The sequence below is a fragment of the Phasianus colchicus genome, chromosome Z, assembly GCF_987193195.1.
Source record: "Phasianus colchicus chromosome Z, bPhaCol1.hap1.1, whole genome shotgun sequence".
NCBI lineage: Eukaryota > Metazoa > Chordata > Aves > Galliformes > Phasianidae > Phasianus > Phasianus colchicus.
In genome coordinates, this window is record NC_143476.1 from 23,956,151 (window position 1) to 23,983,584 (window position 27,434).

The 27,434-nt window shown below is 41.9% G+C and overlaps 1 protein-coding gene across 3 annotated transcripts in view; it reads right to left on the reverse strand.

Moving 5' to 3' along the window:
* The window catches only part of KCMF1 (potassium channel modulatory factor 1), a 51,907-nt gene extending 26,687 nt beyond the window's left edge, over positions 1-25,220 (reverse strand). Inside the window, exon 1 of one of the 3 annotated variants that reach the window (XM_090131457.1) lies at positions 24,859-25,220. In XM_090131457.1, coding sequence (XP_089987583.1) covers positions 24,859-24,874 — 16 coding nt within the window. In that variant the 5' untranslated portion in view covers positions 24,875-25,220. Of the gene's footprint in view, positions 1-17,174; positions 17,256-24,224; positions 24,432-24,858 lie in introns of those variants that run through there. The other 2 variants (XM_090131456.1, XM_090131458.1) reach the window with 2 other exon arrangements.
* Positions 25,221-27,434: the final 2,214 nt, after the last annotated feature.

Genomic DNA, 27,434 nt, shown 5'->3' on the forward strand with positions numbered 1-27,434 from the left:
AACAGAAAAAAAGACATTAGTGCTAAACTAGCCATTGCTGATGAAGTTAGATTAAAAGAACATAAAGGTAAACAGAAAGCAGCATTCTAGATCTGCGACAGCTAGGAGTTTGACACCCAACTCTAAACTATCACATTCTCCCCTTCCAAAAGGAGTCTGACAGCACTGGATGTACCATGCCAGTTTTACACCTTTTTGTGCAGCAAAGAAAAACATTCCTAAACGAAATAAGTAAAAAAAAAAAAAAAACAAAAACCAATTAAATTAAAGGCCCTAGACTGGAAACAAAACCTGTGTTTAAAGTCTAGATCTCTCACTAGATATTTTTATTTTTTTTTAAAGATATGCTATCTGTTACTCTTTTTCTTCACTTTCTCTTTTTTCTTCACTTTTCTTCACTTTCCACCAAAACTCAGGTCTGTTGCAGTTTTTCCTGTTCTTCCTTAGGAAGCTCTGACTGCCAAAAATCTCACCCATCCATCTCAATTGCAATCCAGAAACTGAAATACCCAGCACAATAATCTCCTCTGACCCTATTCTTTTTTCTGTAGTAAACACTTTCATTTCCTTATGGAAGCTTTGATTGTTTATCATTTTTCTTTACTTTAATCTTTACAACTGAAATTACCAAAGTTCCTTTCTTTCACTGTAAAACCCCCACTCAAAAACACTCCTGTTAACATATCATATAGATCACCATATACCTATGCTCCAGCATTTCCCTGAATTAATCTTACACTGCAAATTCAGCAGGCATATTACAGGCTCAAGACTGTCAGATTAGAATGGATGCACACATATTAATCACAAGTTTAAAGAAAAAAATGCTGCGAAAGGGTTCACTGTGTGTTTGCTTTTGTTTCTCACTTCATACTCAAAAGAGAAGTCAAAACAATGTGTGACAAAGGTTTAGACAGTCAGTATACAATTCTGGCTTGCATAAAATGCTAATAAAGACTTACAAAAATCCTTGAATGAAATCTTCTTAACCTGGATTGAATTGCTATTCAGTAAGATCTTTTGATTTAGCTTTTCTAACACAACCATTTGGAATGATCACAGAGCAAGAAAGATTCCCTTTGAATTTTCAGTTAATTACCACAGATAATCATCTTGGCTTCCTCAAGTCTTCTACATTGTTGCTGGAACACAAATACTCATGTCCATAACATCTATCACATACTATTAATGAAAAACTTCCTGCTCACTAATGAAGATTTGAGAAAAAAACACTGTTCCACAAGGGGGTAGCATGGAGCTAAAACCTAAGAGGCTTGCTTCATTTTGCCTTTAATTCCAATTACTTCTTCAGCAGCACTCCACTGCAAAGTCAACAGCTGCAACTACACATTTTGAGTGAAAAGAATCTGGAAATGTGTGAAAATTTCACTAATACTGTTTTTCTCTTAAATACAAATTCTTAATCTTATGCTGAATTGTTTTACACCTTCACCTAATCTGAGCCAATTAGCTCAGGGACGATACTGTCACAAAACCATTTTATCCATTATATACTGAATAGTAACACATTCTAAAACAAACACTGTTCCCACTTTCATCCTGATGGCCAAAAAATCGTTTGCTCTTATGACAAAATACTGATACTGCTAGGAATTCAATGTAGGATAGATTGCCTTGGTTTTCATTAACAGGGTGTTTTCTATAACGGAATAGTGCTGGAGAGATCTGGGGATGTTGCACACGTTAGGATTAACTTGTTTTACAATCACAAGCAAAGCTGAAATGTAACATCAAATATGACTTCCCGAACACTGAAAACCAATGTTACTTACTGCCTTGGACAGACATTTGTAACACAGCAAAGGGCTACACTCCCTCTCTTATTTGGCCTCCCCAGTACTATGATAGATACTATGGGCATTTAATATTATTCTGTTCCAGATAAAAACAATCTGAGAAACTGCCCATACAGAACATGCAACACTGTTCAGACCAACCAAGAGATCCCAGAAATATCAATGACTTTACAGTCCAAATGTGACAATCTTAAAAACCTTTGTAATACTGACAAGTGAAGCAACAGTGGCATTACCCATTTCAGTACTTCACAGAGCAAAGCACAGAAGCTGAACTCCACTCACCACCTGACAAAGCAAGAACAGAACTTTGAGATTTTCCTCAAAATACTAAAAAGAAACTGCATTTGCCAAGAGCATTTAAAAGGTAGCTTCACATACACTTAAAACCTAGTTTAGATACCAGAACCTTGAGACATCTCATCTCAAAGCAAATACGACAAAAAAAAAAAAAACCTTGTCTTCAGCATACCTTCCTTTTGGATCACTAAACTTGCTTCCTGCTCAGGATGGATAAGATTTTAATGAGGAAGAGGTAACTGTTGCTTAATACAGAATATATAAATTATCCCCTCAAAGGGGAGCTAAAACATGGTCTATTTCAACAGACACTACTTGCGAAGCAACAATACGAAGGGAATCCCCGCAGAATACAACAGATTACATTTGAAATCTCTTCTAAAGTGGAAATGTTCAGGAGTATGTTGTCAGATGCACCACTTCTGCATGTCACCAACAACCTGTCTTTGAGGACAAGAATCTGAGCTCAGTACTAAGACTTCTCAACACCTCACCAAGGCAAAAGCTATGCATCATTAGGTGAAGCCTGATGGAGAACTTAGAAATGGTTTATTTATTAGGTTTGAATTATTTTTATTTTTGCTTATGAAGAACATATAGCCAATGGTTCCACACAGACATAGTGGAACATGTTCCTGTCGCAAGCAACATATGATAGCAGTACTTTGTATGAGTCATTTAATTTTTGGAAATCTCTGAAAATATCATCCACCAATCATTTTGAAACATTCAACAAAAGAGGATCACCGAATTCTTTAAGCATCCAACATAAAAAGAAAATTAGCCTGTCAGTGATTTCACCTCCAAAATGGAAATGTAGCTACTTAAGCATTACTTATTTTGTATGGAGCACTGAGGAGGTTCACCCTTCTTGAAGGCTAACAGAACTACACTAGTACCCCAAAATTTTAAGGGCACCAGACAAAGCTCAAGGCCTCTTATTTTCACAACTACCTTTCAAAAATTCTAACTTCAGTATGCAATTGGAAAAGAAAATACAGCTGTGCTGTCTTTACGGCTCCAACCTGTGCACTGCATTTCACTTTTATGTTCTGAAGATCACAAGTAATCTCTCTTTTAATATGCACCTGATAATTTTCAGTATAAGATGTTCTTTCAGTGGGCTTGTTTTTTATTAAGTTTTCTTGATAGTAACCACCTCATCCGTAGTCTACATGCCACAAATTATCTTCTGACCTTAACACAATAAACTCAACCCAGTTTGTTTGCTTGCTTCCAGGACTAAAGATAGGAATATATATGCCATGTGATAACACTGAAAATATTATGCCAAACATTTCTCAATTTAGTAACCGCATTTCTCAGTGTGGTCACCACTGATAAATTTGAGAGGTTAATCTCTAGGAATACAAACTTTTGTTGTTTCTGTGAAAATCTCACCAGAAGTTTAGCAAAACCACGGAACTCTGATTCTTACTTCATCTCACATGTTTACTAAATCAGACTGTAAAAGCAAACATTGAGACCTACAACACTTAGCATACTCTATCACTCTTGCAACTCCAAGTACTGTACAGAGAATTCACACACTATATCCCCCCTTGAAGTACGGAAAATGCTCCACCCCCTCATACAGCCTGTGAGTAACAGGACTCAATGTGCAGCATCTTCCTGTAGCACTGTGGAAGAGAAGCAACCAGAGTAGAACATCTCCAAAGAAATCTCGTAGAACTTTAGTTGCTAAAAGATTATGCAGTTGGAAAGAAAGGGGAAGAAAGGAAGGAAATCAGGCCTATGTCAGACCAGAAGGTCAAGAAGGTTTGTTTTCTGAATAGCACTTCTTCTTCCTCTCTATGGTCTAGAGAGAAAAGAAGAGTCTCCCACATCTCGTCATTTCCCCATCTTTCACAAGTTTCATGAAGCTCACTTCAACTGCATCTGGAAATTGCCTAGAGCAGGCCCAAAGACAGTTAGTGATGACCATGCAGCTTTCATCTTGATCCTAATGCATGTCAGAAAGCTGCCAAAGAAAGTTTTTCTGTTAAGGTTATCATACCCTGCATTGAACTTACACACAGAAAGGTTTAAGTCATTTAGTAATTGCCTCTTATTGATTCTCTAAGTGCCCAACATTATATAGGATTATATAGGTAGAAAATGCAAAAGCCCACTGTATCAGCTATCACCTATACGCCTTTATCATGAAACTGTCATTTTTTCCCTTGGAGCTAGCTTACTCTTTCATCATGCCGTTAACTTCTTATAAAACAAGAACCTTAACATGACTTCTTCCACATATAGCTCTACCTCCACTTCAGAAAAGCATATCCCATGTAGTAAGTCAGTCAGGGAACAGTCACAGACACAAACCAGTATTTGGCCAGGTAATTAAAATTAAGTCTTGTGTATAAGGGATGAGAAAATTGTACTACTGAGCTTCACAGTGCTTTGTCCTCATTTGAAATTTTCCAAATGCTCTAAGTCAGTCAACTTGTTTCTATCTCACTATATGTTTTTATAACGCAGTATTAAAACCAGACAAAGAACGAAGTAATAACCACAATAATAGTACGTCCTTAAAACACCATAAAAAAACACAACTTTGAAAGGGAGACCACCATGTCTAAATGCAACAGTGAAGGCTGTTTTTCATAGAATCACCAGGGTTGGAAAAGACCTCTAAGATCATCCAAGTCCAACTGTCCACCTATCACCAGTATTTTCCACTAGACAAACCACGTTCCTCAGTGCAACATCTAAATATTTCTTGAACACCTCCAGGGATGGTGACTCCACCACGTCCCATTCCAGTGCCTGACCATTCTTTCTGAAAAGTATTTCCTAACATCCAACCTGAATCTCCACTGGCACAACTTTAGGCCATTCCTTCTCGTCCTATTGCAAGTTACATCTGAGAAGATGCTGACTCCCACCTCACCACAACCTCCTTTCAGGCAGCTGCAGAGAGCAATAAGGTCACCCCTGAGCCTCCTCCTCTCCGGACTAAAAAATCCCAGGTCCGTCAGCCACTTTCCATAAGGCTGTGCTCCAAACCCCTCAAAGCTGTGCTGCCCTTCTGTGGACATGCTCCAGGGCCTCAATGTCTCTCTTGTAGTGAGGGGCCCAAAACGGAACACATCACTCAAGGTGAGGCCTCACCAGTGAGAGACAATCACTTCCCCACTCCTGCTGGCTGCATTATTTCTGATACAAGCCAGAATGCCACTGGCCTTCTTGGCCACCTGAGCACACTGCTGGCTCACTGTCAGTCAAGCATCAACCAATATCCCCCAGGTTTGTTTCCTCTGCACAGTCTTCCAGTTACTCTGTCACAAGTCTTTGCATTGCCTGCAATTGTTGCGGAAAAAGTGTAGGACCCAGCAGTTGATCTTGTTGAACCTTCATTACTCTTCAAATTACACTTGAACAAATACAAATACTTCATTAGCTTTTAGTATCTTAATGTTAAAGAAAAAAGCTGATTTGGTTCTACTTTCAGGATTTAATACTCTCACAGGCAGGTTCTATGTACTTCTCACGTACCAGTCATACTGTCCAGTAGGTGGTATCACACTACACCAACGACACTTATTCAGCAAGTCCAAGAACAGTTTAGCCACCATTAAAGCACTAAAGCAAGCAAACACAACATGCAACATTTTAAAAGAGAAGCTGTGAAACACTGGTCTCACTACTTAGCTGAAACTGACTGAAAGGGGGAAGTTGTTTTCTTAGAACCACACAGTACTACTAACCGCCTAGTAAGATCTTGGTATACAACTTTTTTATTTTAAGTATCACTTTTCCCTAATAGGAAAACAACAATACGAATTTACTGAACATTGTCCAAAGCAAGTGATAAACCACACTGGTTCCATAGTTCATCTATCCTACTACAAAATCACTGCTGAAAAAGGCAATATAATACAAATAATTCTGCAAGATGAGGTTTAATTATTACTCCTTTTTTCTGTCCTGAAGTACACCAAAATATGTTCTGCACACGTGCACACATACCACCTTAATCAGTTCTTGACTACACCAATCACATATTCTCTCTCCTCAACAAGAGCAACCACGTCCTTTCTAAACATTTTACACACAACCCTGCAGATTCTTTTATCTCTTCATATACATCAGTGGGACACTATGCACATAACAGGAAATTCTCTATAGGCTGCTGAAAACCCTGTATTTATGAAGACGTTTTACCAAGAATCAATACGTTAGTCTACTCCAAAGCAACAACCTTCCTGACAAGCCAGGAGGGATCTGTCCCCATCCTCCTTAAAGAGATAACAACCACCTTACTTACATTGTAGAGAAAAGACAGACAAAATACTGCAACTCCTCTACCGGAATGTGAAAAGCATGCATGGATGAACTTTAACAAGCTTGTGGGAGTCCTGGGCAACTCTTTCTGGTAAGATGAGAAAGCAGGTGCAGGAGATCAGTTAAAAACATTTTTAAATTAGTCAATCTTGTCTAAGGAATGCTTTATTTTGACTAGCAAAATATTACCATGGAATCTATCTTGAAACATCGTGCAATAACATTTGCTGTGCCCCCTAATTTTTGTTTTATCACTTCTACAAGTTACTGACAATACCACTAAAGACAAACCACTTTCTCAGATACGTGTTAATAACAAAAGCAAAAAAGAATGACCGAAAAAAATCGTATTAAATAGTCACTGACACTTCAATGCTTTGTCTGCTTCGTATCCTGATCAGGGTCTTTATCTGTTGTCCTTTGAATTCACAAAAAAAAAACCCAAACAGGTTACAGTTTTAACTCCTGGCCTCCTACAGAACAAAGATGTCTTAAACACTACCATGGACTTCCAAACTTTTGAATAACAGTAAGTTAAGTATCTTCCCAGATGAAAGTATTACAATCAACATATCTAGGCATTTAAAAACCAACAAAACTTAAACATCTCATGAAAACTAAATGACGGTCAAAGGTGCCAGAACATACTTCACAGACCTTTAAAATAGAACTAAAAACTGCCATATATTCTGCAACAACTCATGATCAAGCAGATTTGGGCTTCTAATTGAATATTTCATACAATGTCTCAAATCTGATCTTTCTATTAATATAATTTGGCCTTCAAAACCCCCACAACACAAAAGCCTGCTAAAGTATTGCAAACAAATTAAAATTACACAAATTTCATTTATTACAGCACAGAAAGTTTGTAATGTGATAGCAAAGAAACTGACACCAGTCACGATCTTACTTAACAACTCCATTAATCTGGGAAATGGCAAACAGCACGTGAATTCTATTAACAGAAAAATACTTAAACTGTGGAAAGCTGTAAACAGTGCCAAGGCAAGAAAATAACAGTAACGACACTGGGCTAAATCCTATATCTAGTAAAATCAGTGGCAAAGTTCCTTTTTTAATAGAACAGGACCGAGTTCCTGACTTGTTTTCAGGACTAAAGATAAACAGATTAACATGAACTGAAAAGGAATTAGGCTTGGAAGAACATCACCACAAAATAATTAATTCTACAGTGTAAGAAATGTGAAGAAACATTAAGAAAACTCTAAGGAGTAATAAAACAGAAAAACTGGTACTTCTGCTGAGCCCTGCCAAAATTATGCAGTCTTTGCATATTTTGATTAAGAATGCTATTTAAGAAGATTGGCAAAAGAGGAAAAAAAGAAAAATCAACAAGGAGAACAAGATGTGTCTTATCAGGCGTTACAGAGAACCATGTAGTGTGGCTCAAACAAGCAGAGAAGTTCAAAGGCTTTACAGCTTAATAGTCTACTATCCACTGTTTCAGACAGGTAAGAGAAAAACATCAATTCTCAGCATACCTGGAAGAGGCAAAACTCTTTGGTTTTTACTGTAAATACTTGCAAAAAACTCAGCAGAAATTAAGTATTCTATCTAGCTACCGCCTGTACGTACTTCTGATGTCTGACATACAGACAGTTTTATTTCTTTTTTCACACCCAGACCCACTCCTGACCCTTTCAAAAAACAGGGAATCACGGCAACCCTATCTCTCATTCAGCATGGAGAGGAGGCAAGATTTAGCACAAGCAGCGATGCAACATGTATGCAGCACCGGCTGGACAACCACAGGGCTAGAAGTGAAAGACAGCAGTTTTCAAAAACACCCTCAGTAATGCCTTGTGAGAAAAACACAACCCACAGCAGATGAGACTTATAGTAAAAACCTGCAGGGAGCAGCCTAGAAATAAACAGACTTTTCATGTCAAGAAAACAAAACCTGAAAGCAGCCAGGAGAGGCAGGGAAAGAAGCAAGCAATGTCTAAAACAAGGCAGGCCATAGCTAGATTCCTTCCCATTAGCCAGCAAGCTTTATACAACTTTATACAACCCAACTAGCCTTATAGAGATGAACACTTTCAAACTTACAGCCTAGATTCAACAGCACCACTTTTGAGTGACACCACAATGGCATAAAAAAATTCTTTGCATAGTACCACACAAGGTCTCAACTTGCAAAAATAATCCAGTTTCTCTGAACACAAAAGAAAATGTTTCCATTTTTAAAACAGTCATGTTAACAGGAGGTTAAACTACAGTATACCCATTTATGCAGTGTTTTACCCTAGGCTCTCAGGCATTTTTCTTACTATGAACATAAACAGACTGCCTTGGCAACTGCTTCTACTCCCACTCTTTGTAGAAAACAGCTTCTCAGGCAGATAACAAGCCCGCAGAAACAACAATTGCTTATGATGAAAAGCTACAGCAGAAAAGTGCTGTGGGAAATGTAGTATTCTAAAGCAAGAAAAGGTTTAATGCAAAATCCAGTGAAGTTCTGCATTTGTTCCATTCCTTTCTCCACTACACATACTTCTTTGCTAGTTACTCCTACGGTCCCTGAATTTTGGACCCAGCCACTTGCCAACCACATAAAGGCCTTCCTTGCCTTCTCTTCCTCTCAGTAGTAACAGTACTTTTAGCTTTATCACTTATATTTTTTCTTCTCCTGTTGTATCGCATATATATGCGTAAATAATCAAAAGTTACCAGAAATCATCTTCTAAACATTTCCCTTACAGTCTCATCCATTCTCTACATAGAAAACCAAAATTCCTTTTCAGGCTGATTTAGTAACGATCCTAACAGCATCTGAAAACATGGAGTCAAATAATCTTCCTAAATAGCTATCACAAAACACTCTAAAAAGCCATTACCGATCTATGGATCACAGCTCACAAATCTTCAATTACTAATGCTTCTTCTGCAACTAGCTCAAACAAGTTTTAAGAAAAAATGTTATTTTTAGTAGTTCTGTTCAAAGAAAACATGACTTTCAGGAAAAACTTCATAATCCAACATGTTAAAAGAAAGCAGCACCTGGTACAAGCATAAAAGTTACTGTGCCTGTCAAACAAGGCAGGAAGAGATCTATTTACTGCAGCAAATACCAAATACAAGTTCATCAACTTCACTATTATTGCATCATAAAATCCCGAACATATTAAGAAATGTAAAAGAATAGGAAAGGATAGTTCATTACTACTCACAGAACAGAAAACAGCCACCTTCCTCAACAAGGATTACCTGTCTAGAAACTAGCAGTACACTAAGACAGTATCAGAAGCACCTGTTTTCAAGTGAGGCAGAAGAGGACAAAAGCTCTTAAAAGCTACTGTGGTGTCAATATAGCTGTTCTGCTCTATTTGCTGGAAACACTAGACGGTTCACTAAAATCAAGACCAAAAAAAACAAAAATTTATTGTTGTCCTACCAAAACCCCATCTTCAAATTCTCCATGCAAAATTCCTGTGAAGAAAATTCCTAAGTTTTCTGGTTCAATTTCCCCCAAGAGTCAGGTCACAGTTTTATGACCTTCCTTCAGAAACCAAAACCAACACAAACAACTTGCTGCATTCTCATGTCCTGCCTCTGAATAGGAGAAAATAAGTCATCCAGCCTTGCATAGAAAATGACATAGAGCATTAAACAATGCCAAAAACTTTTACAAAAATACATTCTCACTAAGCATCCATCACCATATCAAAGCCTAAAGTCTAAAACTGACAGTTACACTAGATTCCTGAACTATTCCTTTGCAATAAATGTATGACAATTGCATAAAAAACACCTATTTACTGCACAGCTCTAAAAATTTGGAAAGTATGCCTTAACACAAAAAACCTAAAATGCACTACAACTTATTGAGGTTTGTACTCTATTGTAGTTCAGCAAACATAATGACAAAGCATTTTATCAAACCAGACATCCCACTTCATAACTTGAGAAAAAAAGGAGTGTCAAAAATAAGTAGGTCTTCTCACTCCTTACTGTAGGTACCACAGATACCACACTGAAGTTACAAAATGCACAAACGGTATGTTAATTATAAGGAAAATCAGCTGTACAAACAGGTCTGACAGATCTTTGGTTAAAGAGATTTTTAAATCTTTAATTAAAAAAATGAGCACTACAACACAGATTTCACAAAAAAAAAACCCTATATAATGAAGCTGTGTAAGGAGGAGATACCAAAGATTCTCACTGTGTTACCTCAGTTTCTTCTGCATCTCATTAATTTAGTACAGTAACAAATAAATGCTGCATTTTTCAGTTTTATTTTAATATTTTCAGATCAACCTAAAGCTCTGGTCTTTACTTCCTACTGCACTTCGCTTGATTTCTACATGGAAAGGTAGTCTTTTGCTGGCTGAGCTGCTGAGCTATCTCACATTCTCAAATGTTTGTGAGAAGAACACACACCCTCATACTTGTTCCTTGTTTAGTTAGTACCTTCTTGAAACACAAATATTTTTAAGGCTGCCGTACTACACACTGTGCTGGGTTCTCAATTGTGGTATGCGAATGCGTTTCATAAACAAGCAGCTAGTTTTACCATGAAGATAGCACAGCCTCATAGCCCACAGACGCTCAGCAAAGAGCTTGGGTATGCGTTTAAAACTCTCCATTTACCTTGGCAGCTTTCAAGGTGGTGTCACAGAGGAGTGGGGATGGAAAGAGACTCCTGGCCTGTTCAAGCCATCTATGGTACAGAATGCCAACGCTCCCAGGGCAATTTTAAGCCTATTACTACTTTAACAGGTTTTCTGAGCTCTCTGTGGATCATACAGGAAACAGTAAGAATTAACTGCATTCCTTATAGAATCTTCCACATATGCTAGAGCTGGCAGCTACCTCACTCTGATGCATCGCTCAGCTGAGCAGCTCAGCCCCTCATACCTACCTGTAATTTAACTTTTCTGGAAAAGGGTTATGACACTTTAGATGAAATACTGTCCAATTAACATGCTTTACTCACAGTGGTTTTTCTGTTTATTTGTAGTTCATATAACAGAACTAAGCACAACAATTTAGAGTCAGTGGTACAGAAAAATGAGAGAATTTCTCTTGTGCACAGTTAGAAAACATATTAGAATTATTACAAGAAGAAAGCACAAGGATTCATAATTCTGTTAGTTATACACAGTCTCTTCAGTCTTCTTATATCCCAAGGTCTGCTTTGTCTTGAACATAGGTCATCAGATCCATTGAAAATATTTCCTTGGTATTTTCTCATTTCTGAGACATTCCTCAGAGTCCATGTAGCTCTTCTGGAGTTCCTGGATTAACAGGAAGAGTCACAGGATCATCCTGGAAAAGACTTTTAAGATGATGAAGTCCAACCGTCCACCAACCACCAATGTTGCCCACTGTATTGTACTCCTTAGTACCACATCTACATGGTTCATGAACACTCCCAAGAATGGTGACTCCATCACCTCCCTGAGCAGCCTGTGCCACTGCATCACCATGCTTTTGGAAAAGTTTCTCCAAATAGCCAGTCTCTATCTCCCCTGGCACAACTTGAGGCTGTTCCCTCTAGTCCTATTGCTAGTTAAAACCTTACCACAATCTCTTTTCAGGCAGTTGTAGAAAACAGTAAGGTCACTTCTGAGCCTCCTCTTCACCAGACTGAAGAACCTCATTTCCCTCAGCTGTCCCGCATAAGACTTGTGCTCCAGGTCCCTCACAGCTTCATTGCCCTTCTTTGGATATGATCCAGGGCCTCAATGTCTTTCTTGTAGTGAGAAGTCCAAAGCTGAATGCAGTACTTGAGGTGCAGCCTCACCAGTGCTGAGTACAGGGAGACGATGCACCCATGCCCTATTCCTGCTGGCTGCACTAGTTCTGATACAAGGCAGGATGCCACTGGCCTTCTTGACTACCTTGGCACACTGTTGGCTCATGGCGAGCCGAGCACTGACCAACACCAGGTCCTTTTCATCTGAACAGTTTTCTAGCCACTCTGCCCCAAGACTGTAGTGCTGCATGGGGTTGTTCCAGCCAATCTGCAGGATCCAGCACTTATGAACTTCATCCCATGGGCTTCAACCCATCTATCTAGCCTGTCTGGATCCCTCTGAAGGGCCTTCCTACCACCATGCAGATCTATACTTCTTTCAATTTTGTCTCACCCACAAACTTACTGAGGGTGCTTCAGTCCCCTCATCCAGACAACCAATCCAGATCATCACTCGTGACCTGTTGCCACTTGTATTTAACTCCACTTACCACCACACTCTGGGGCCCAGCCTTTCCACCAGTTCATTACCCAGCAAAGAGTGTATCTATCTGTCCAAGCCACAGGCTGCCAGCTTCTACAAGAGAATACCGTGGGAGACAGCATCAATGGCTCTGCTGAAGGCCAGGTAGACTATATCAACAGCCTTCCCCTAGTCCACCAGACAGGTCACCTGGTCACATAGAAGGAGATGAAGTTAGTAAAGCAGGATCTGCCTTTCATAAAACCGTGCTGGCTGGCTCTGATACTCCAGCTGACCCACACAGCCCACATGATCTCACTTGAGATGCTCCATAACCTTCCCTGGCGCCAAGGACAGGCTGACAGGCCTGCAGCTCCCCTGACCCTCCTTACAATCCTTCATGTAGATGGGAGTCACACTTGCTGAAAACAGCCAGTCCTCTGGGACCTCTCTGCTTGACCAGGAACACTGATAGATGGTGGAAAGCAGCCCAGCAATCATCTCCACCAGGTCTCTCAGCAGTTTCAGGTGGATCCCATCTGGCTCCATAGACTTGTGACAGGTGGAGCAGTAGGTCTCTGTTTCCACCTCAATCACAGAGAGGAGTGGGAATGGAGTTGTTATTCTACTCCCCATCCCAGACTTTGAGGTAAGGGAGTACAGTACCATGAGGATAACTGCTCTGACTGTTAAAAACAGATGTAAACAAGGCATTGAGAGCTACACCACTGCCCCTTCTTCCTTGTCTATCCTTTCAAAAAGCCCCAGTGCCCTCAGACTTCTCTCAGTGACTTTACCACTGCCAGCCTGAACTATCAGCAAGGGGTTAACAATCAGACGGATGAACATGACTAGGGAGTCTCCTAGGAATGTTCCCAACTCAGGTCCCAGAGAGGTAGCACACTTCCCTACAGGTACAGTCTGGCCGACATATAAGGCTTTCCATTCTCCTCAGAAGGGTGTCACCTATGACAATAATTCTTCTTTCCTTCTAGGTAGAAGCAGTCTTAAGGCATGGAGTCAGCCACTTCACCCTAGACAACCTCCTGGGTGGACCTTCCACTGCATCCCCACTTTCCTCTCCCTCAAGTTTCAGAGCCTCAAACCTATTACACAGGGTCACCTGGGGCATGGAAGTAGGTAGGGACATGATTTGCTTGTGATACCAAGCTGGGACCTGTGTCCATTCCACTTCATCTCCTAGGTCTCCTCCCTCTATCAATGATGGAGGGCAGAGAGTCCACCACCACTGTTTAGGATGTATCACCCCAGTGCCTTACTTGCAGGTATGGCAGGGAGTTGATCCACTCATTTACCTCCTGCTCACATTCCCTGATGTTCCTTAATCTCTCCACCTCCTCCTCGAGTTCTACCACCATACTGAGCAGCTCACATTTCAGACAGGTGGCCTGCCACCCTTCACCAGCAGGGACAGACTCAGGTGCTCACTGCAGCTGGAGACCTGAACTGACACGTTTTTGGGCAGGCTGTTTGGATTGACACAGTCTTACTGGCAAGAGCCTTTGGCCTTCTGGAGACCATAGTTAGATTTGTAGTCTGGGAGGCAGCCAATTGGTTAGATGGTGTCCTCAGTGGGGAGGACTCGCCTTGGTTGCACTCTCTTCTGCTTCAATGCCCTGCATGAAGTGCCCATGCCATGCCCTTCTGAGGGCCCAGTTGGCCCTCCTCCAAATAAAGGACAGTATGGACATTTACAATTGCTATATGCTGCCAAGATCTCCAGATACTCAGCACCATGAAGGAGCACACAGGCAGCATCTTCTTCCACAATAGCGATGTTTAATGCTGTGGCTTACTATACAGGTACAAAAGTGTCTGTTTTTCCAAGAGCATTAATTAATGAAAAAGGACAAAGAGAAGAAAAATGTGTTTTGAAGAAGATCAACAAAATGCTCAACTCAATTGCTTACAAGTAATCATCATCTGCTGACCTGAAAGAATACATCGCGTTTGAAAGAATACATTGCAGCATTCCTCAAAGCCAGAGTCAGGAGTCCTGCACCTTGACCAGTATCAGCCCAGAGTACTTAATTCTTGGCTAAAAAAGTCTATTGACACACTATTCTCCACAACCCACTCCTTCTGCTCTACAGTCACACTCCTTGACTTCTCAATGCTTCCAGGAACAAAACAGTAACGGAGCCCTGAGTTGTACTAACTGGCTCCAACTGTTGTACTAACAAGCACACTGCAGACAGTAGCATCATATCAGGCTAAACTCCTGTCTCCCCAAAACTTATGTAGTCTTCAATTTATACTATTTTTTTTTTTTTTAATGTAACATTAAGAGTTTGCATCCTGCAGATATTCTGCTTGTAAGTAAATTTCAGGCAGCAGTTTGGACAGAAAAACATTACCTGTAGCAACCTCTGCCTTTGATTGATAACAGCCAATTATCCTGAAGACATTTTTCACTAATAAAGCTACTCTCCTACAGCAAAATCAAGCTATTTCCTGAGCTCCTCACAAAAGTCTTCCAGAATAAGGAACGCTTGATATTCTGTCAAGTTTCTCCTGGCAATCCAGAGGCCTTATGCCAAAACAATCTGGGGAAAGGTACTTTTCAGGTCACGGCATCTCTTTTTTTCTGCAGTCAAAAGAACAAATGGGCTCTTCACCTTTACATTAGGTTTTCTAAAGCCTCTGTTTGCAGGTGGAACAACAGACTCGTCCATTTTCACAGCCAGAGATCCAGACATACTTGCTAACATCTTTGTTTCATCTGAGCAGCATACACAACAGCAGCGGACAGGTATGGAATTAATACTGTATGAGCTATGTTATGTTCATCTATATTGGAAAGTCTATAATTACAGCTACAGTTGTGCAAACTGTAGCTTATTTCTGCACCTGCATTAAAGGACATCCTGAGTTCTTTCCCCACTTTAATTCATTCTCTCTAACCCTGGCTTTAAATGGAAAAAGACTACTTGAAATACATGAAAATGATACTAACAATAACTTAGGTGCTGAAGATAATGGACTTATTTTTGGAAGGTAAGAAGGCAAAGTCCTAAGAAACTTTACAAAACTGCAGTGGTAAACCTATGCTTGCCTAGTTGTGAGCTAAGTTCCACCATTATTATCCCTTGTGAAGCTTTTCTTGTAGACCTGATTTCACTAGTGAACCACAAGCTGCTTCTCACTGTGTAAATTTTCCACTTGCAGAGGCAACCTCAGCTTGCATATTTATACACACATAACAAGAGTACACTTAACACCGTTTGTGTAAAGCACACCTCATCTTTACTGCCTGTATTAAAAACACATGCAAATTGTTGCGATAAGTCATACACGCGCTTTGTTGAAGTGAAAGTGAAATGATGGGACCTTAAGCGCAGACAAACCCTTGCGTCCAAACCACAGATTTCTTCAGAGCTAATTTCCTTCTACTATAAAAGCAGGCCTAACCATCAAAGGTTTACAGAGTAGTATTGCCAGCAGTTTCAAACTTATTCCAGGTGAAAACTAATCTCTAAGCATGCAGCTAACACACACAAGTACTAGTGAGTTACGCTAAAAAGATACAGTAACAATAAACTTCTCTTGCTGTAATTAATTATCCAGAAGCAAAGACAAGTTAAAGGCAATCACATAAGTCCTTTCGTGATTACACACTAACAGGATCTACTGCTGCTTGGGTGAGGACATTCAAAGCAGGTACCCAGGAAATATCATAGCTTCAACAGTTCACAGCACTGCAATCCAAACAGCCACCTCCAGGATGCCTCCAAATAATTGTAATGCCACTGTAGGCACGTGCTCAGATGTTTGCTGCCAGGAGCTGCCATCACATTCCTGCCACACTATCAAGCATCTGGAGAGTAACTCAGTTGGTATGAGGAGGTACAGAATTTGTTTAGAAGTCGGTTTAGAATTGCAATATTAATATTGATGGTCTTAAACAGCTTTCTCCCATCTGTCTAATTACTTCATGCAAATTCCTTGACTGTTTATACATAAGGATTTCACCTCATCCTTTCAATTTCCTAGGGTAAATACAGTCTAAGAAAACTGGCCAACAGTAATATCCTTTATTATCAATAAGCTGAAAGAAATCAGACCTTATATACCACCCACACTTGCAACTGTTTTTAAAAGTTTTATACAATAACCCTCCTCAACAAGCAGTTTAAGAATGGTTCGGTGTTATCCAGGTAATTGAACAGAATTTTCACTTCCGAAACCAATTTGTTTCAGCTGAAAACCTAAACAGAAATTTTTCTACAACAGTTGAAGAACCTACTGTCTAAAAATATTTTTGGCAATGCTTACTTCCTTAGGCTAGCCTTAGTTGTGTTAATGAGAAATAATAAAGCTCTGCTTTTCAAAGAGGCTTCCAGAGGCAGGCGTTAAACTTCAGCCACATTTGATTCCAACATGGACCTACAGTTTCCCAGATCTTCCTGAAAAAAATACCCCCTCTCTATGAAGAGAAGTAGGAGAGGGACAGAACAGCAAATGGAAGAAAGAACACCAACAAAGAAAAAATGAAATTGAGGGATAGAGTTAAAAGACAAAAAAGAAGGAAAATAAAGAAGAGAATTTATCCTACCAGAGACAGCACCTCTTGTCAGTCAAGACAAGAAACATTGCCTCCCAAAAAGAATCTGGCACCAGGTCATAGCAGAAGTGATGGGGGAAGACCAAATCTGACCTGAGGTAGAAAAAAAAAAGTGAAGTTATGATCCAGATTTTTATTTTTAATTTTTTAAACTCAGTTTGTTGTTTCATTCATATCTTGCAGGATGTTTAAAAGAAACTGATTATAAAAAAAAAACCAAGTCTTTCTTTAGCTGTATTGTCACGAAGATAATGGGATGACCCAAATCAAAAGTGGAGAAGTATTTTCGTGAAAAATGTGAAATTCTGTTTGAAAAATAAAATTAAAAACAAATCCAGACTACCAGAGTGCATGTAGTAATACATGTAAACAATGTATATCACTGAAATGTCTTCATGAGTAAAAAAAAATCTGTAACAGACTTGCACCTATAAATCTCACAGAAACGGACAATGCCAGCACTACTCCTAGTTTGAGTAGAGATGCCTTTAAGAATGATGAACTCCCTACCTGATACTCTGCTGCAAATGGGAGAAAATTGTTTCCCACATCCAGATTTCCTGTTTGACTGTAATAAAGCTTAAAGAGATTCTCCCAGGTCTCCAATTACAAGTGGGTACAACATTAAGATAAAGTCTCCTAGAAGTTCCCAATAAAGCTATCAGGATTTAAAAAAAAAAAAAGAAACCAACACATTCATGAAATTCACTGCAGGGTGAGAAACACATAGTAAAAACAAGAATTCTGGAATAACTAAATATACTAAAAATCACATTTTAAGACCAAAAAATACAGATTTCATGAAACAAATCCAGCCTCCCTCTAATATCCATACTGCATCTTGAACAAATCTGGAAACATTCATACACATGTATGTTTTGCCAAACACTTTGGAGGCTCCTCTGAGTTATATCCATACTTAAAAATTGAATTCCAAGTAAGAATGACATCCAGTGGCAGAAATAATGCAAGCACCTGCAAGCACCTCTGAAATACAGTTCTGAGACCTATGGATTAAGAGAAATTACACAAGAGATAGAAAGGCATATTAAAGATAAGGCATTTTGATGATGATGCCCTGCAATTTTAACTCAGGAAAGACCTTACTCATCAGCTTAGCAAGTGTCAGTAACGTGAATAAAAGTTTTTAAACAGATCAAAATTGAAGCCTTGTTTTATACATACTGTCCACCATAAAGCTACGGAGCTTGCCTATGCTCTGCACTGAATCCAAAACAGTCCTACTTCATTGTGTAAAAGTTATTACAACAGTGCTACACAAAGATGAAGGTATGGGTAACCACAAGTATAATAAACACAGAATGATGATAGGAATAAGTTCAAACTAGATGTTCAGGTGATGCTATAGGAAAGGTATGGGAACCAAAGAGATCATGAGGCTTGAAATAATCTGCTGCCACATTCAAACCTGAAACAGTCAAGAGACATGTAGCATGTAGCTTAATATCAAATCCAAAGTTTTAATTGTTTGATCTGAATACTTGGCAGATTCAACCTACACTGGAGTAGAACTCTTCTGTTTGTTTTACAACACATACCAACTGTATGTATATACAAACACTTCAGTTTTCACCACCTTTTTGAATAAATGGAGTATCATCTTATCTTATTAGGAAACTGAGATTATGGACTCAGAAAGAAAGGAGTTGTCTGAGGTAAACACCTTTGCAATTTCTAACCATGCAGAAATTTCACCTCATATATGTTCCATGTTGCTAACATCACCCTGAGCTCTGAGTGTCAATCTGAGCTTGGCATGCACAAGCTGCAAACAGCAACATGCAATGCCAGTTCCATATAGGTGAGTGACATTCCTGCCTCCAATCAAGCTTGTAAATCTCTCCTCCATTATGCTAGATCTTCTAAGAACAAAAAACTGAATACTTAAAACCTTGCTGATATTAAAGTACAGATCAACCAACGATCTGAATCTGTAGAAAATGTAGTCTTACACAACTATCTTGCTCAGTGCACCATTCAACAAAGAAACAATTAACTATTATATCACTAAATGTTATAATCACTGGTCTGTCTGAGCCTTTATTAACTACACACTTTTAAAAACTTGCACTGACGATAGTTTTTCTGATAGAGAAGTGCTTTCAGGAAAAAAAAAAAAAATCAGAAAGACTTCAGTGTGGCACAAATACTGGATTAACTTTCACAGTACTTCAAAGTGGTACAATTCTTCCCCTGAAACTGATGGAAACCAAAACACAAAGATTGAAACCGCAAGTCCACTAAATCTAGCTGCCCAATTTGAAATGCCAAAGGATCCATTTTCCAGAGCATTTGATTTTCTATAGACAGGTCTATTTCCAAAGCATATCACTTAAGCTCTTACAGTTGCAGCTGCAAATGTCCAAATGCCTAAAGCTTGGATCGGGCCTTCATGAAATTAAGACCAGGAGCTAACAGCTACCTGTGAATTGTCTCCTAAGTGATCTGCCCTGCCTTCCACATGGACTGCGAAGCAGAGAAAGGAAGTTGGGTTGCTCCACTTCCCACAGAATTCAACCACCCCCTCTGCCTGCAGTGCCTCTACCTGCTCTCTCCCCGCAGTTTCAGATGCAGAGCCATGCCCCAACATATAGCAGTCTCCTATAGGGTAGGAGTGGGGGTAACACATGGCTCTAACAAGTCACTAAACCTCACAGGTACTCAAAGAAGGTGGAGTTAGTGTTGTCTGTGCAGCTGAATTCTGACACATCCCAACTCCTGAGGGCTCAACTGAGCACAGTTCTTCAGAGTGTTGCTGTGTCCAGCTGCTTCTTGAATGTGCTAACCTTTTTTTGTATTAGTCATCGCTCAGTTTCTATAGTTATTAAATGTAACTGAAGTAAGACCTTCACAACTGAGAGCAGTGACACAACTCACCCTCAAAGTTGTTTAGTATTAGGAGTGTAAGCAGGCAAAGCACTTGAAAAACTTTCTAACTTTCTTTTTATTTAAGATGCATGAATTCTGTTTGTCCAGCCCCATTCATGCAACTTGCACAGCTTTCTAAACCTTCTCTGAATCCCTCCCAGTCACCATCATCCCAAACTGAGTTATTTAACCACTGTCTTCTCACCACAAACCCACCTAGTGATGGTAGAACTACCACAGTTCTACACCAGTTTTTACTGCATAAGGTATAAGTCTTAGAGAAGAAGTGGTCTGTCTTGCCACCTATTTTCAGAGGACCTTGTTCACACACTGCAGGGACACCAGCATATTGCTTCACATGCAATACTCTTCACAAACCAATAGATAGAAACCATTTTTTTAAATGAAAATGTAGCTGCCTCAAAACTGAAGAAGTATCACGCTGGCTAAAATGTCACTAATGCACACAGCTTTTTTTATTATTAAATGATGATTCAGTTTCTTGCTGAATACAAGAAATAGTTTAATAATAAAGCCAATTACTATGTAACATCACTTTGCATCACATTTGCAGCTGTTGCCATTTAACGTTAACTTACTTTGTGTTCTGAACATACTCTCACTAGATAAATTATCACATTATGTGGATTTTCAGATATTGCACTATACTTTTAATTATGGTAACATGGTAGTGCAACTACGAGTACAACTTTGATTTATGCAATTAGAAAACACTTTCTCGGAGTAACATCTTAGAGCAAATTTAGAAAACCCACTGTTTCAAAGTACGTGCAAAACCGTCAACTTAATCTTGATTTGTTTCCTACAAAACAGATCTAAACAACAGTAATATATGAAAGAATTTGTTGTTACTCTGTCTTCTGGAACAGCAAAATGAAACCATAATATTAAAATGCATCAGAAGGCACTAATTATAACAGTCTCACACAAGCATTTCTTAATTAATAAATGCAGTGCTTCATTGACTGGATTGTTTTGACTATTTTGTACAGAAGATGTGTAGTTCCATTACCCGAATTAAAGGTTTTCCATACAAAAGCACATTAATTGTGCATTTGGTGGCACTTACATAATTGACACTACACAAAATATTAGAACTTATCTATCACCAGCTGGGTGCTGTTAGCTTCGACAGAAATTTGTGGTATCCCTCTGCAGATCAAGTACGGTACAATTATTGCGTCATTTGGAGGGTCAGAAATCAGTTTGCAATGTTTTCCAAGACTTTATTATGGATAAAGTTTTACTAATGCTCTGTATGTGACCATACAGAAAACATCATTGGCCCAGACTCTTTCAACAGCACTGCTACAAGACTGGAGTTAATACTACCTTGATATTAACTGTTTTCAAATGGTTGGCTCATGTAGTTTTGTGCATTTCTTTTTAAGATGCATCACAAATAAGGTACTTGACTCAAAGACATTAGTACACACAAAAAAAAAACCACTACAGTGGCACTAAAGTTACACTTCCTTTTATATGAGGAGTTTGAAGCCAGCAGGCAATTCCAGAACTCCACCAGGCCTGCTAGTCACTGCTCTCCTTTTATATGTTATTAACATCCAGGTCGTGCTTCATGTGGAACTGGGATTAACTGCAGAACTCTGCTGGTTCATAAGAAATGCTGATGAATGGGCACCATCATAAAAACCAAACACCACAAACACACGACTTCTACACTTGCTAGCTTTATGAAACTTAAAGAATACATTCCCAAATGCAAATAAGAAACATGATGGAAGAGAAGCAGGGAGCAGAGACGCAGGGTATGCAAGAGAGAATCACATGGTTCAGAGAGTTCCTTTGGCACCGCTGCAACAGGAAAACAGAATTTTGGACTTTTGGATGGCCAGAAATGCTACAGCAATCTTGTTTCACCAAAAAAAAAAAAGAGTGCAAAAGTCTTCTAATGACATCAATGGAAGTTACAGTTCTCCCCTTTCTCTTGTTCTGGGTGCTGCGCACCGCTGTACAAAAGAGCCATTACTCATGCATGTGTACAGAAAGTAGATTTACAACAAGCAAGGTATTTTCTGCTGTACATTTCAGAACATAAAAATTCACCTGTCTGTTGCTTGGTAGCATAGCTAAAGGTTACACCACCATAGCCTCCTAAACAGAAGGGCTAATCCAGAAACACAATGAATCACTCCTGAGAAGGCAATGACATGAAATCCAAGACCTGGGAGTGACCTCATGTTGCATTCTACAAAACCAAAGGCAGGGAATAGCTAGTTCCTTAACACAAGTCACAGAACAAAGACAGTCTTAAAAAATTAGAAATGAGCAGATATAGCAAAAGGAAGATAAACACTAATGATTACACTTGCCAGTACTACCAGAAAGCCTCTGAAACACCAAAAGAATACTTAAGGAAAGAAGAACAATAATTGAAGTTATATTTATATCTACTTTCATCAAGTGGGGAAAAATGTGAGCCCAGAGCTCATTGGTGAGAAGGGAGCACAGAGGAAAGAGGGATGGTGAGATTTTTTTTCTGAAAGATAACAAAACTGATTTAAAACAAACCAACCTTACTGCACTTCATAGATGATTACACCAACAAAAACAGGCAGGCAACTCTAGTGGCATATAAGCATATATGTCCATCAGATGCTTTGTGGCCTATTTAAATAAAAAGTTTTAAATAAACTTGTGATACCAAGATTCTGGAAGAACAACTTCTCCAGCATTTACCCTTCTGGAGACATCCATTCTTATCAGACAACTGGTACAGTGTTCTAAATTATGCCAGGCACAACCAATAAATCAAGTTTGTAACTTTCAGAATGGGGCCCTTTTTAGGGCAGAACAAAGAAAAGGTGTGACTTATTAAAAATAAAAACTTGCTATCCAAAGTCAGCTGCTCTCTACTAAGTCACACTAGATCAAAAATTTCACTTACAAATGGCATTATACAGACCTGAAGCAAGAATTACTTTTGTGCAAATATTTCACTTTGGGGATTTCTCCATCTCTAATGGAATCAAGTCTCTAAGCCTCTTTTCCTAGGAGTTGAAAAGCATGCTTCCAGTATTAACAGAAGCTATCCTAGCCATACAACAGAAGTCAATGAACACAAAACACATGAAGTAAACAGAGAACCAGAGAGAAACTATTTCAGTTTTTCAAAAAGAAGAAACAGTGAAGAATCCCCTTCAGAAAGAAAACACTAAGCTTGGTTTAGTTACAAATCACACCCATCTAAACATCAACGTAAAAACATAGGAACACCACTCTTGCTGTAGCAATCAGAAACTGACACCCATCACGCAAATGTACAATACAGACTTCATCAGAAATATACCTGTAAAGAAACTTTCAGATTTTCTCTACTTCAACAGAAAGGCTGCTCAGGAGCAAAGCATCCTTTTAGCATATACCACCACCTTTTTCTTTAAAAAACAAACAACACATTCCACACACTTATCTCTGAAAAACGCTAGCAAACAACAGGATATCTCTTCGATAATTTTCACCTGTTCAATCTAGAAAAGTTTGTACCCTACTATTGTACTTCAAAGAGAGTATCATGAATGCAAGCACCATAGAAAGACTTATGGAGGACATTATCACATAAACTCACTATAAAACTTTGTAACCAATCTTCATTTCACTCATTTTTTATCAGCTGAATTTTCAGCCACACACAAATCCAGCACCTTCATCTCCACCCTCTTGGGAAAAGATGTACTGCACACAGAAGAGAAGAAGCTGGGGAGGAGGAGGAGGAGGAAGGGGAAAAAGGAGAGGATCTGGTGTTCACACAAAGTTTTCTCTAATCCAAGAAAGTACGATCTTGTGGATTTGGGCAAAATAATCACTTGTTCACACAAGTAAGCGCTCCTGTTTAGCAAGACACACGTGAGATAGTGAGACAGAAAACATACACAGTGTCCTGTGGGCTGACAACAAGCTAGCAACATAATGCCAGCAGTATTACCCACCGACACCAAGTTGTCCTACAGCGTTTCTGCCAAAATACATTAGGAATAAATAGAGAGAAATGAGATAGCAGAGAAAATGGAGACGGGTGTTGGAGTAGGTTCCCAATATGGCAGAAAGTTACGCTTTCAGGTGACTAAGTGCAGCAAAAAGAGCGTCTTCGTACTATCCCAAATACCTTACCTGCGGACAGCAAGGCTGCAAAAATAACAGCAGCAGCCAAGCGACTTTCCCCGACACCTCGCTCCCTTTCGCACAGCCCCATTCCCAGCGCTCAGCCCTCCCTCGCCCCGCTCTTTGCGACTGACTCCCAGTAACTCTCGCACCGCCCCGCCCGCAGCCGTAGCACGGCGGCACACGGGCAGCGCGCAGCACGCGATGACCTCCCGCACTCCCACAACACGCGCCGCTACCCCTGGCGGCGGACACGTCGGCAGGCCGCCCCGCGCCCCCCGCAGGCCCGCCCATCGCGGCCGGGCCCGCCGGGGGCAGAAGGGGCCTCGCGGCCGCCCGCCCTCGGACGCGGAGGAGCGGCGGCCCCCCCTCCCCCGGCGGGCCCCGCTCCCGCGGCCGGAGGGCCCCGCCGCAGGCCGCGCGGGTAGACGGCCCGTCACGGCCGCCTCCCTCCCATGACACTGCAGAGCGCGGCCCGGCCGCCGCCCTCCGCCGCCGGGGCCTCCTTCCGCCGCCGCCGGCTCCGCGGGCCCCCTCCCGGCGGCGGCGGCGCCATGATGGTCGGCCCGAGAGGGCGCCGCGCCAGGCCCCGGCGCCGGGCCGAGCCCCGCGCCCCCGCGGCCTGCCGGCCCGCACTGCTTACCTTCATGTCGGGACATCCTAGTCCGGAGGCGGCGGCCCAGGCCCGTCCCGGGGCTCCCGCGGGCTGCTCGGGCGCCGCTGCGGCCTGGCCCCCCGCCGCCACCACCGCCGCCACCAACCGCCGCCGCGCGCACGGAGCCCCGGTGCGAGGGCTGAAAGGGGGCAAATATACAAGAGACGGCGAGGAGCCGGCCTCCCTCCCCTCCTCCCGCTCCTCCTCCTCCTCCTCCTCCTCCTCCCCTCCTTCGCTTCGCGGGGGGCGGATCCGGCGGCGGCGGCTTCCCGGGCGCCGTGACACGGTGACTCCGGGCCCCGCCGGCTCCAGGCGCCGCCCCCTGCCCGCTCCCCTCCGCTCCGCCCCGCCCGCTGCCGCAGCGACGGCGGCGCCGGGACCGCCCGCCTGCGCCGCGCTGGAGCGCCGCCGGCCCCTTCCTCCTGCTCCGGGAGGAAGAGGAAGTGCTCCGCCGGGCCCTCCGGCACCGCCCAGCGCCGCCGAAGCGCTGCTTGAGCTGCCGGGCGCGCCGGTTGGGGCGGCCCCGGGGAAGAGCTGGGGGGAGCGCGAGCGCGGGTCGGCCGAGGCCTTTTTAAAGGGAAAAGTAGTAATAAAAATCATCATCATAATAAAAGCCAGGACCACCGCGCATGCTCCGAGCAGCTTTTCCTACCGCTTATTGTTACTCGTTGGAGCAGTCTGGGGAGCTCGCTGTTGGCTGGGAGAGGCAGGGTCGTTCCCATTCCACCCCTGAACCCGTTCTTTGGTTGAGTTTGGTTTTTTTTCGGTCTTCCTCCACAGTGAGGCAGGACGAGAGTGCCTGCCAAAAGTGTGCACCGGCTGGGCCAGGGGCAGGCAGGCCGTGCTTGCTGAGTGCCACAAAAGTCCCGCTCCATTCCTCCATGCACACAGAACTTTTTGTACTGTCACGTTTGCCGTCCATCCTTTCATGTAGTCTTGGCATGAGTGGAACATGCATGACTTGGCCATGCTACTTCCTGGTTGAGATGTTGGTGTGTATCAAGCAACCTGCTGCTGTGCTGCCTTTCTCCCTGAACAGCACAGTGTCTCCCTCTGTCTCTGTCGTACCTGCCTCTCTTTTCCTCTACATTTTTCAGGTCCTACTCTGCTCTGGACTCTTCCCTGTCCAACACCTCCATTGTCACAGAATCATTAAGGTTGGAAAAGACCTCTAAAATCACCACATCCAACCATCATCCCACCCGCACCCTGCCCACCAACAACATCCACACGGTTCTTGAACGCCTCCAAGGACAGTGACCCCACCACCTCCCTGGACAGCCTGTGCCACTGCCTCACCGCTCTTTCTGAAAAGAAGTATTTCCTCATATCCAACCTGAGCCTCCTCTGGTGCAACTTGAGGCCATTACCTCTCATCCGATCACTGTAACCTGGGAGAAAAGGTCGAGCCCCACCTCACCACAACGTCTTTTCAGGCATTTGTAGATGATAAGGTCTCCCTTAAGCCTCCTCCAGACAGAACAATCCCAGTTCCCTCAGCCATTCCAGATCCTTAACATCTTTGTTGTCCTCATAGAATCATACAATCACAAGGTTGGAAAGGACCTACAAGATCATCTAGTCCAATCATCCTCCCATCACCATTGCTACCACAGGCTACTAAAACATATCTTGTAGCACCTTATCCAGACACCTCTCAAACACTGCCAGGGACTGCGATTCCACCACCTCCCTGGGCAGCCATTCCAGTACCTGACCACTCTCTGAGAGAGAAAGTTCTTCCTTAGGTCTAACCTAAACGTCCTCTGGTACAACTTGTGGCCATTTCCTTGGGTCCTGTTTGTTGCCTGGGAGAAGAGGCCAAACCCCTCCTCACCACAACCTCCTTTCAGGAAGTTGTAGAGAGCAGTGACTTCTCTCACGAGCCTCCTCCAGACTAAACAATCCCAGCTCCCTCAGCCGCTCCTTGTAAGATTTGTGCTCCAAACCCCTCACGAGTTTCATTGCCCTTCTCTGGACTTGTTCCAGGGCCTCAGTGTCTTGTATTGAGGGGCCCAAAACTGAATACAGTGGTCGAGGTGCAGCCTGACAGTTGACTCACTCACTGTCATCCCTGCTGCATGCTCAGGGCTTTGCATCCCATTCTCTCCTCCTGCTATCCTGCACATTCACCTGTCTATGAAGAAATTCACAGTTCACCCCCAGTTTCCCTGCTGCACCCTACATTGTACCACAGCCCACTTATGCCTGCCCTTTTTCTGCAACCCCTGTGTGTTCACATCAATGAGATACTTCAGCCTATTCTGAGGCCCCCGTAGGCCCACAGGCCAGAAAAGCCGAAGTATCAGGCTGCAAGGCAAGGGTGAAGTGGCCAGTAAGTGCTGAAAGGAAAAAGTGCCAGCCTCATACCTTGTATCAACCTGTGCCAGTCATGTGGTACCTCTGCTTTTCCCCTTCACGTACGTACACACGGAGAAGGCTGCCCAGAGAGGCTGTGGGTGCCCCATCCCTGGAAGTGCTCAAGGCCAGGTTGGATGGGGTCCTGGGCATTGTGATCTGGTGGCAAGGGGTTGGAACTGTAGAAGTTTTAAGGTCCTTTCCAA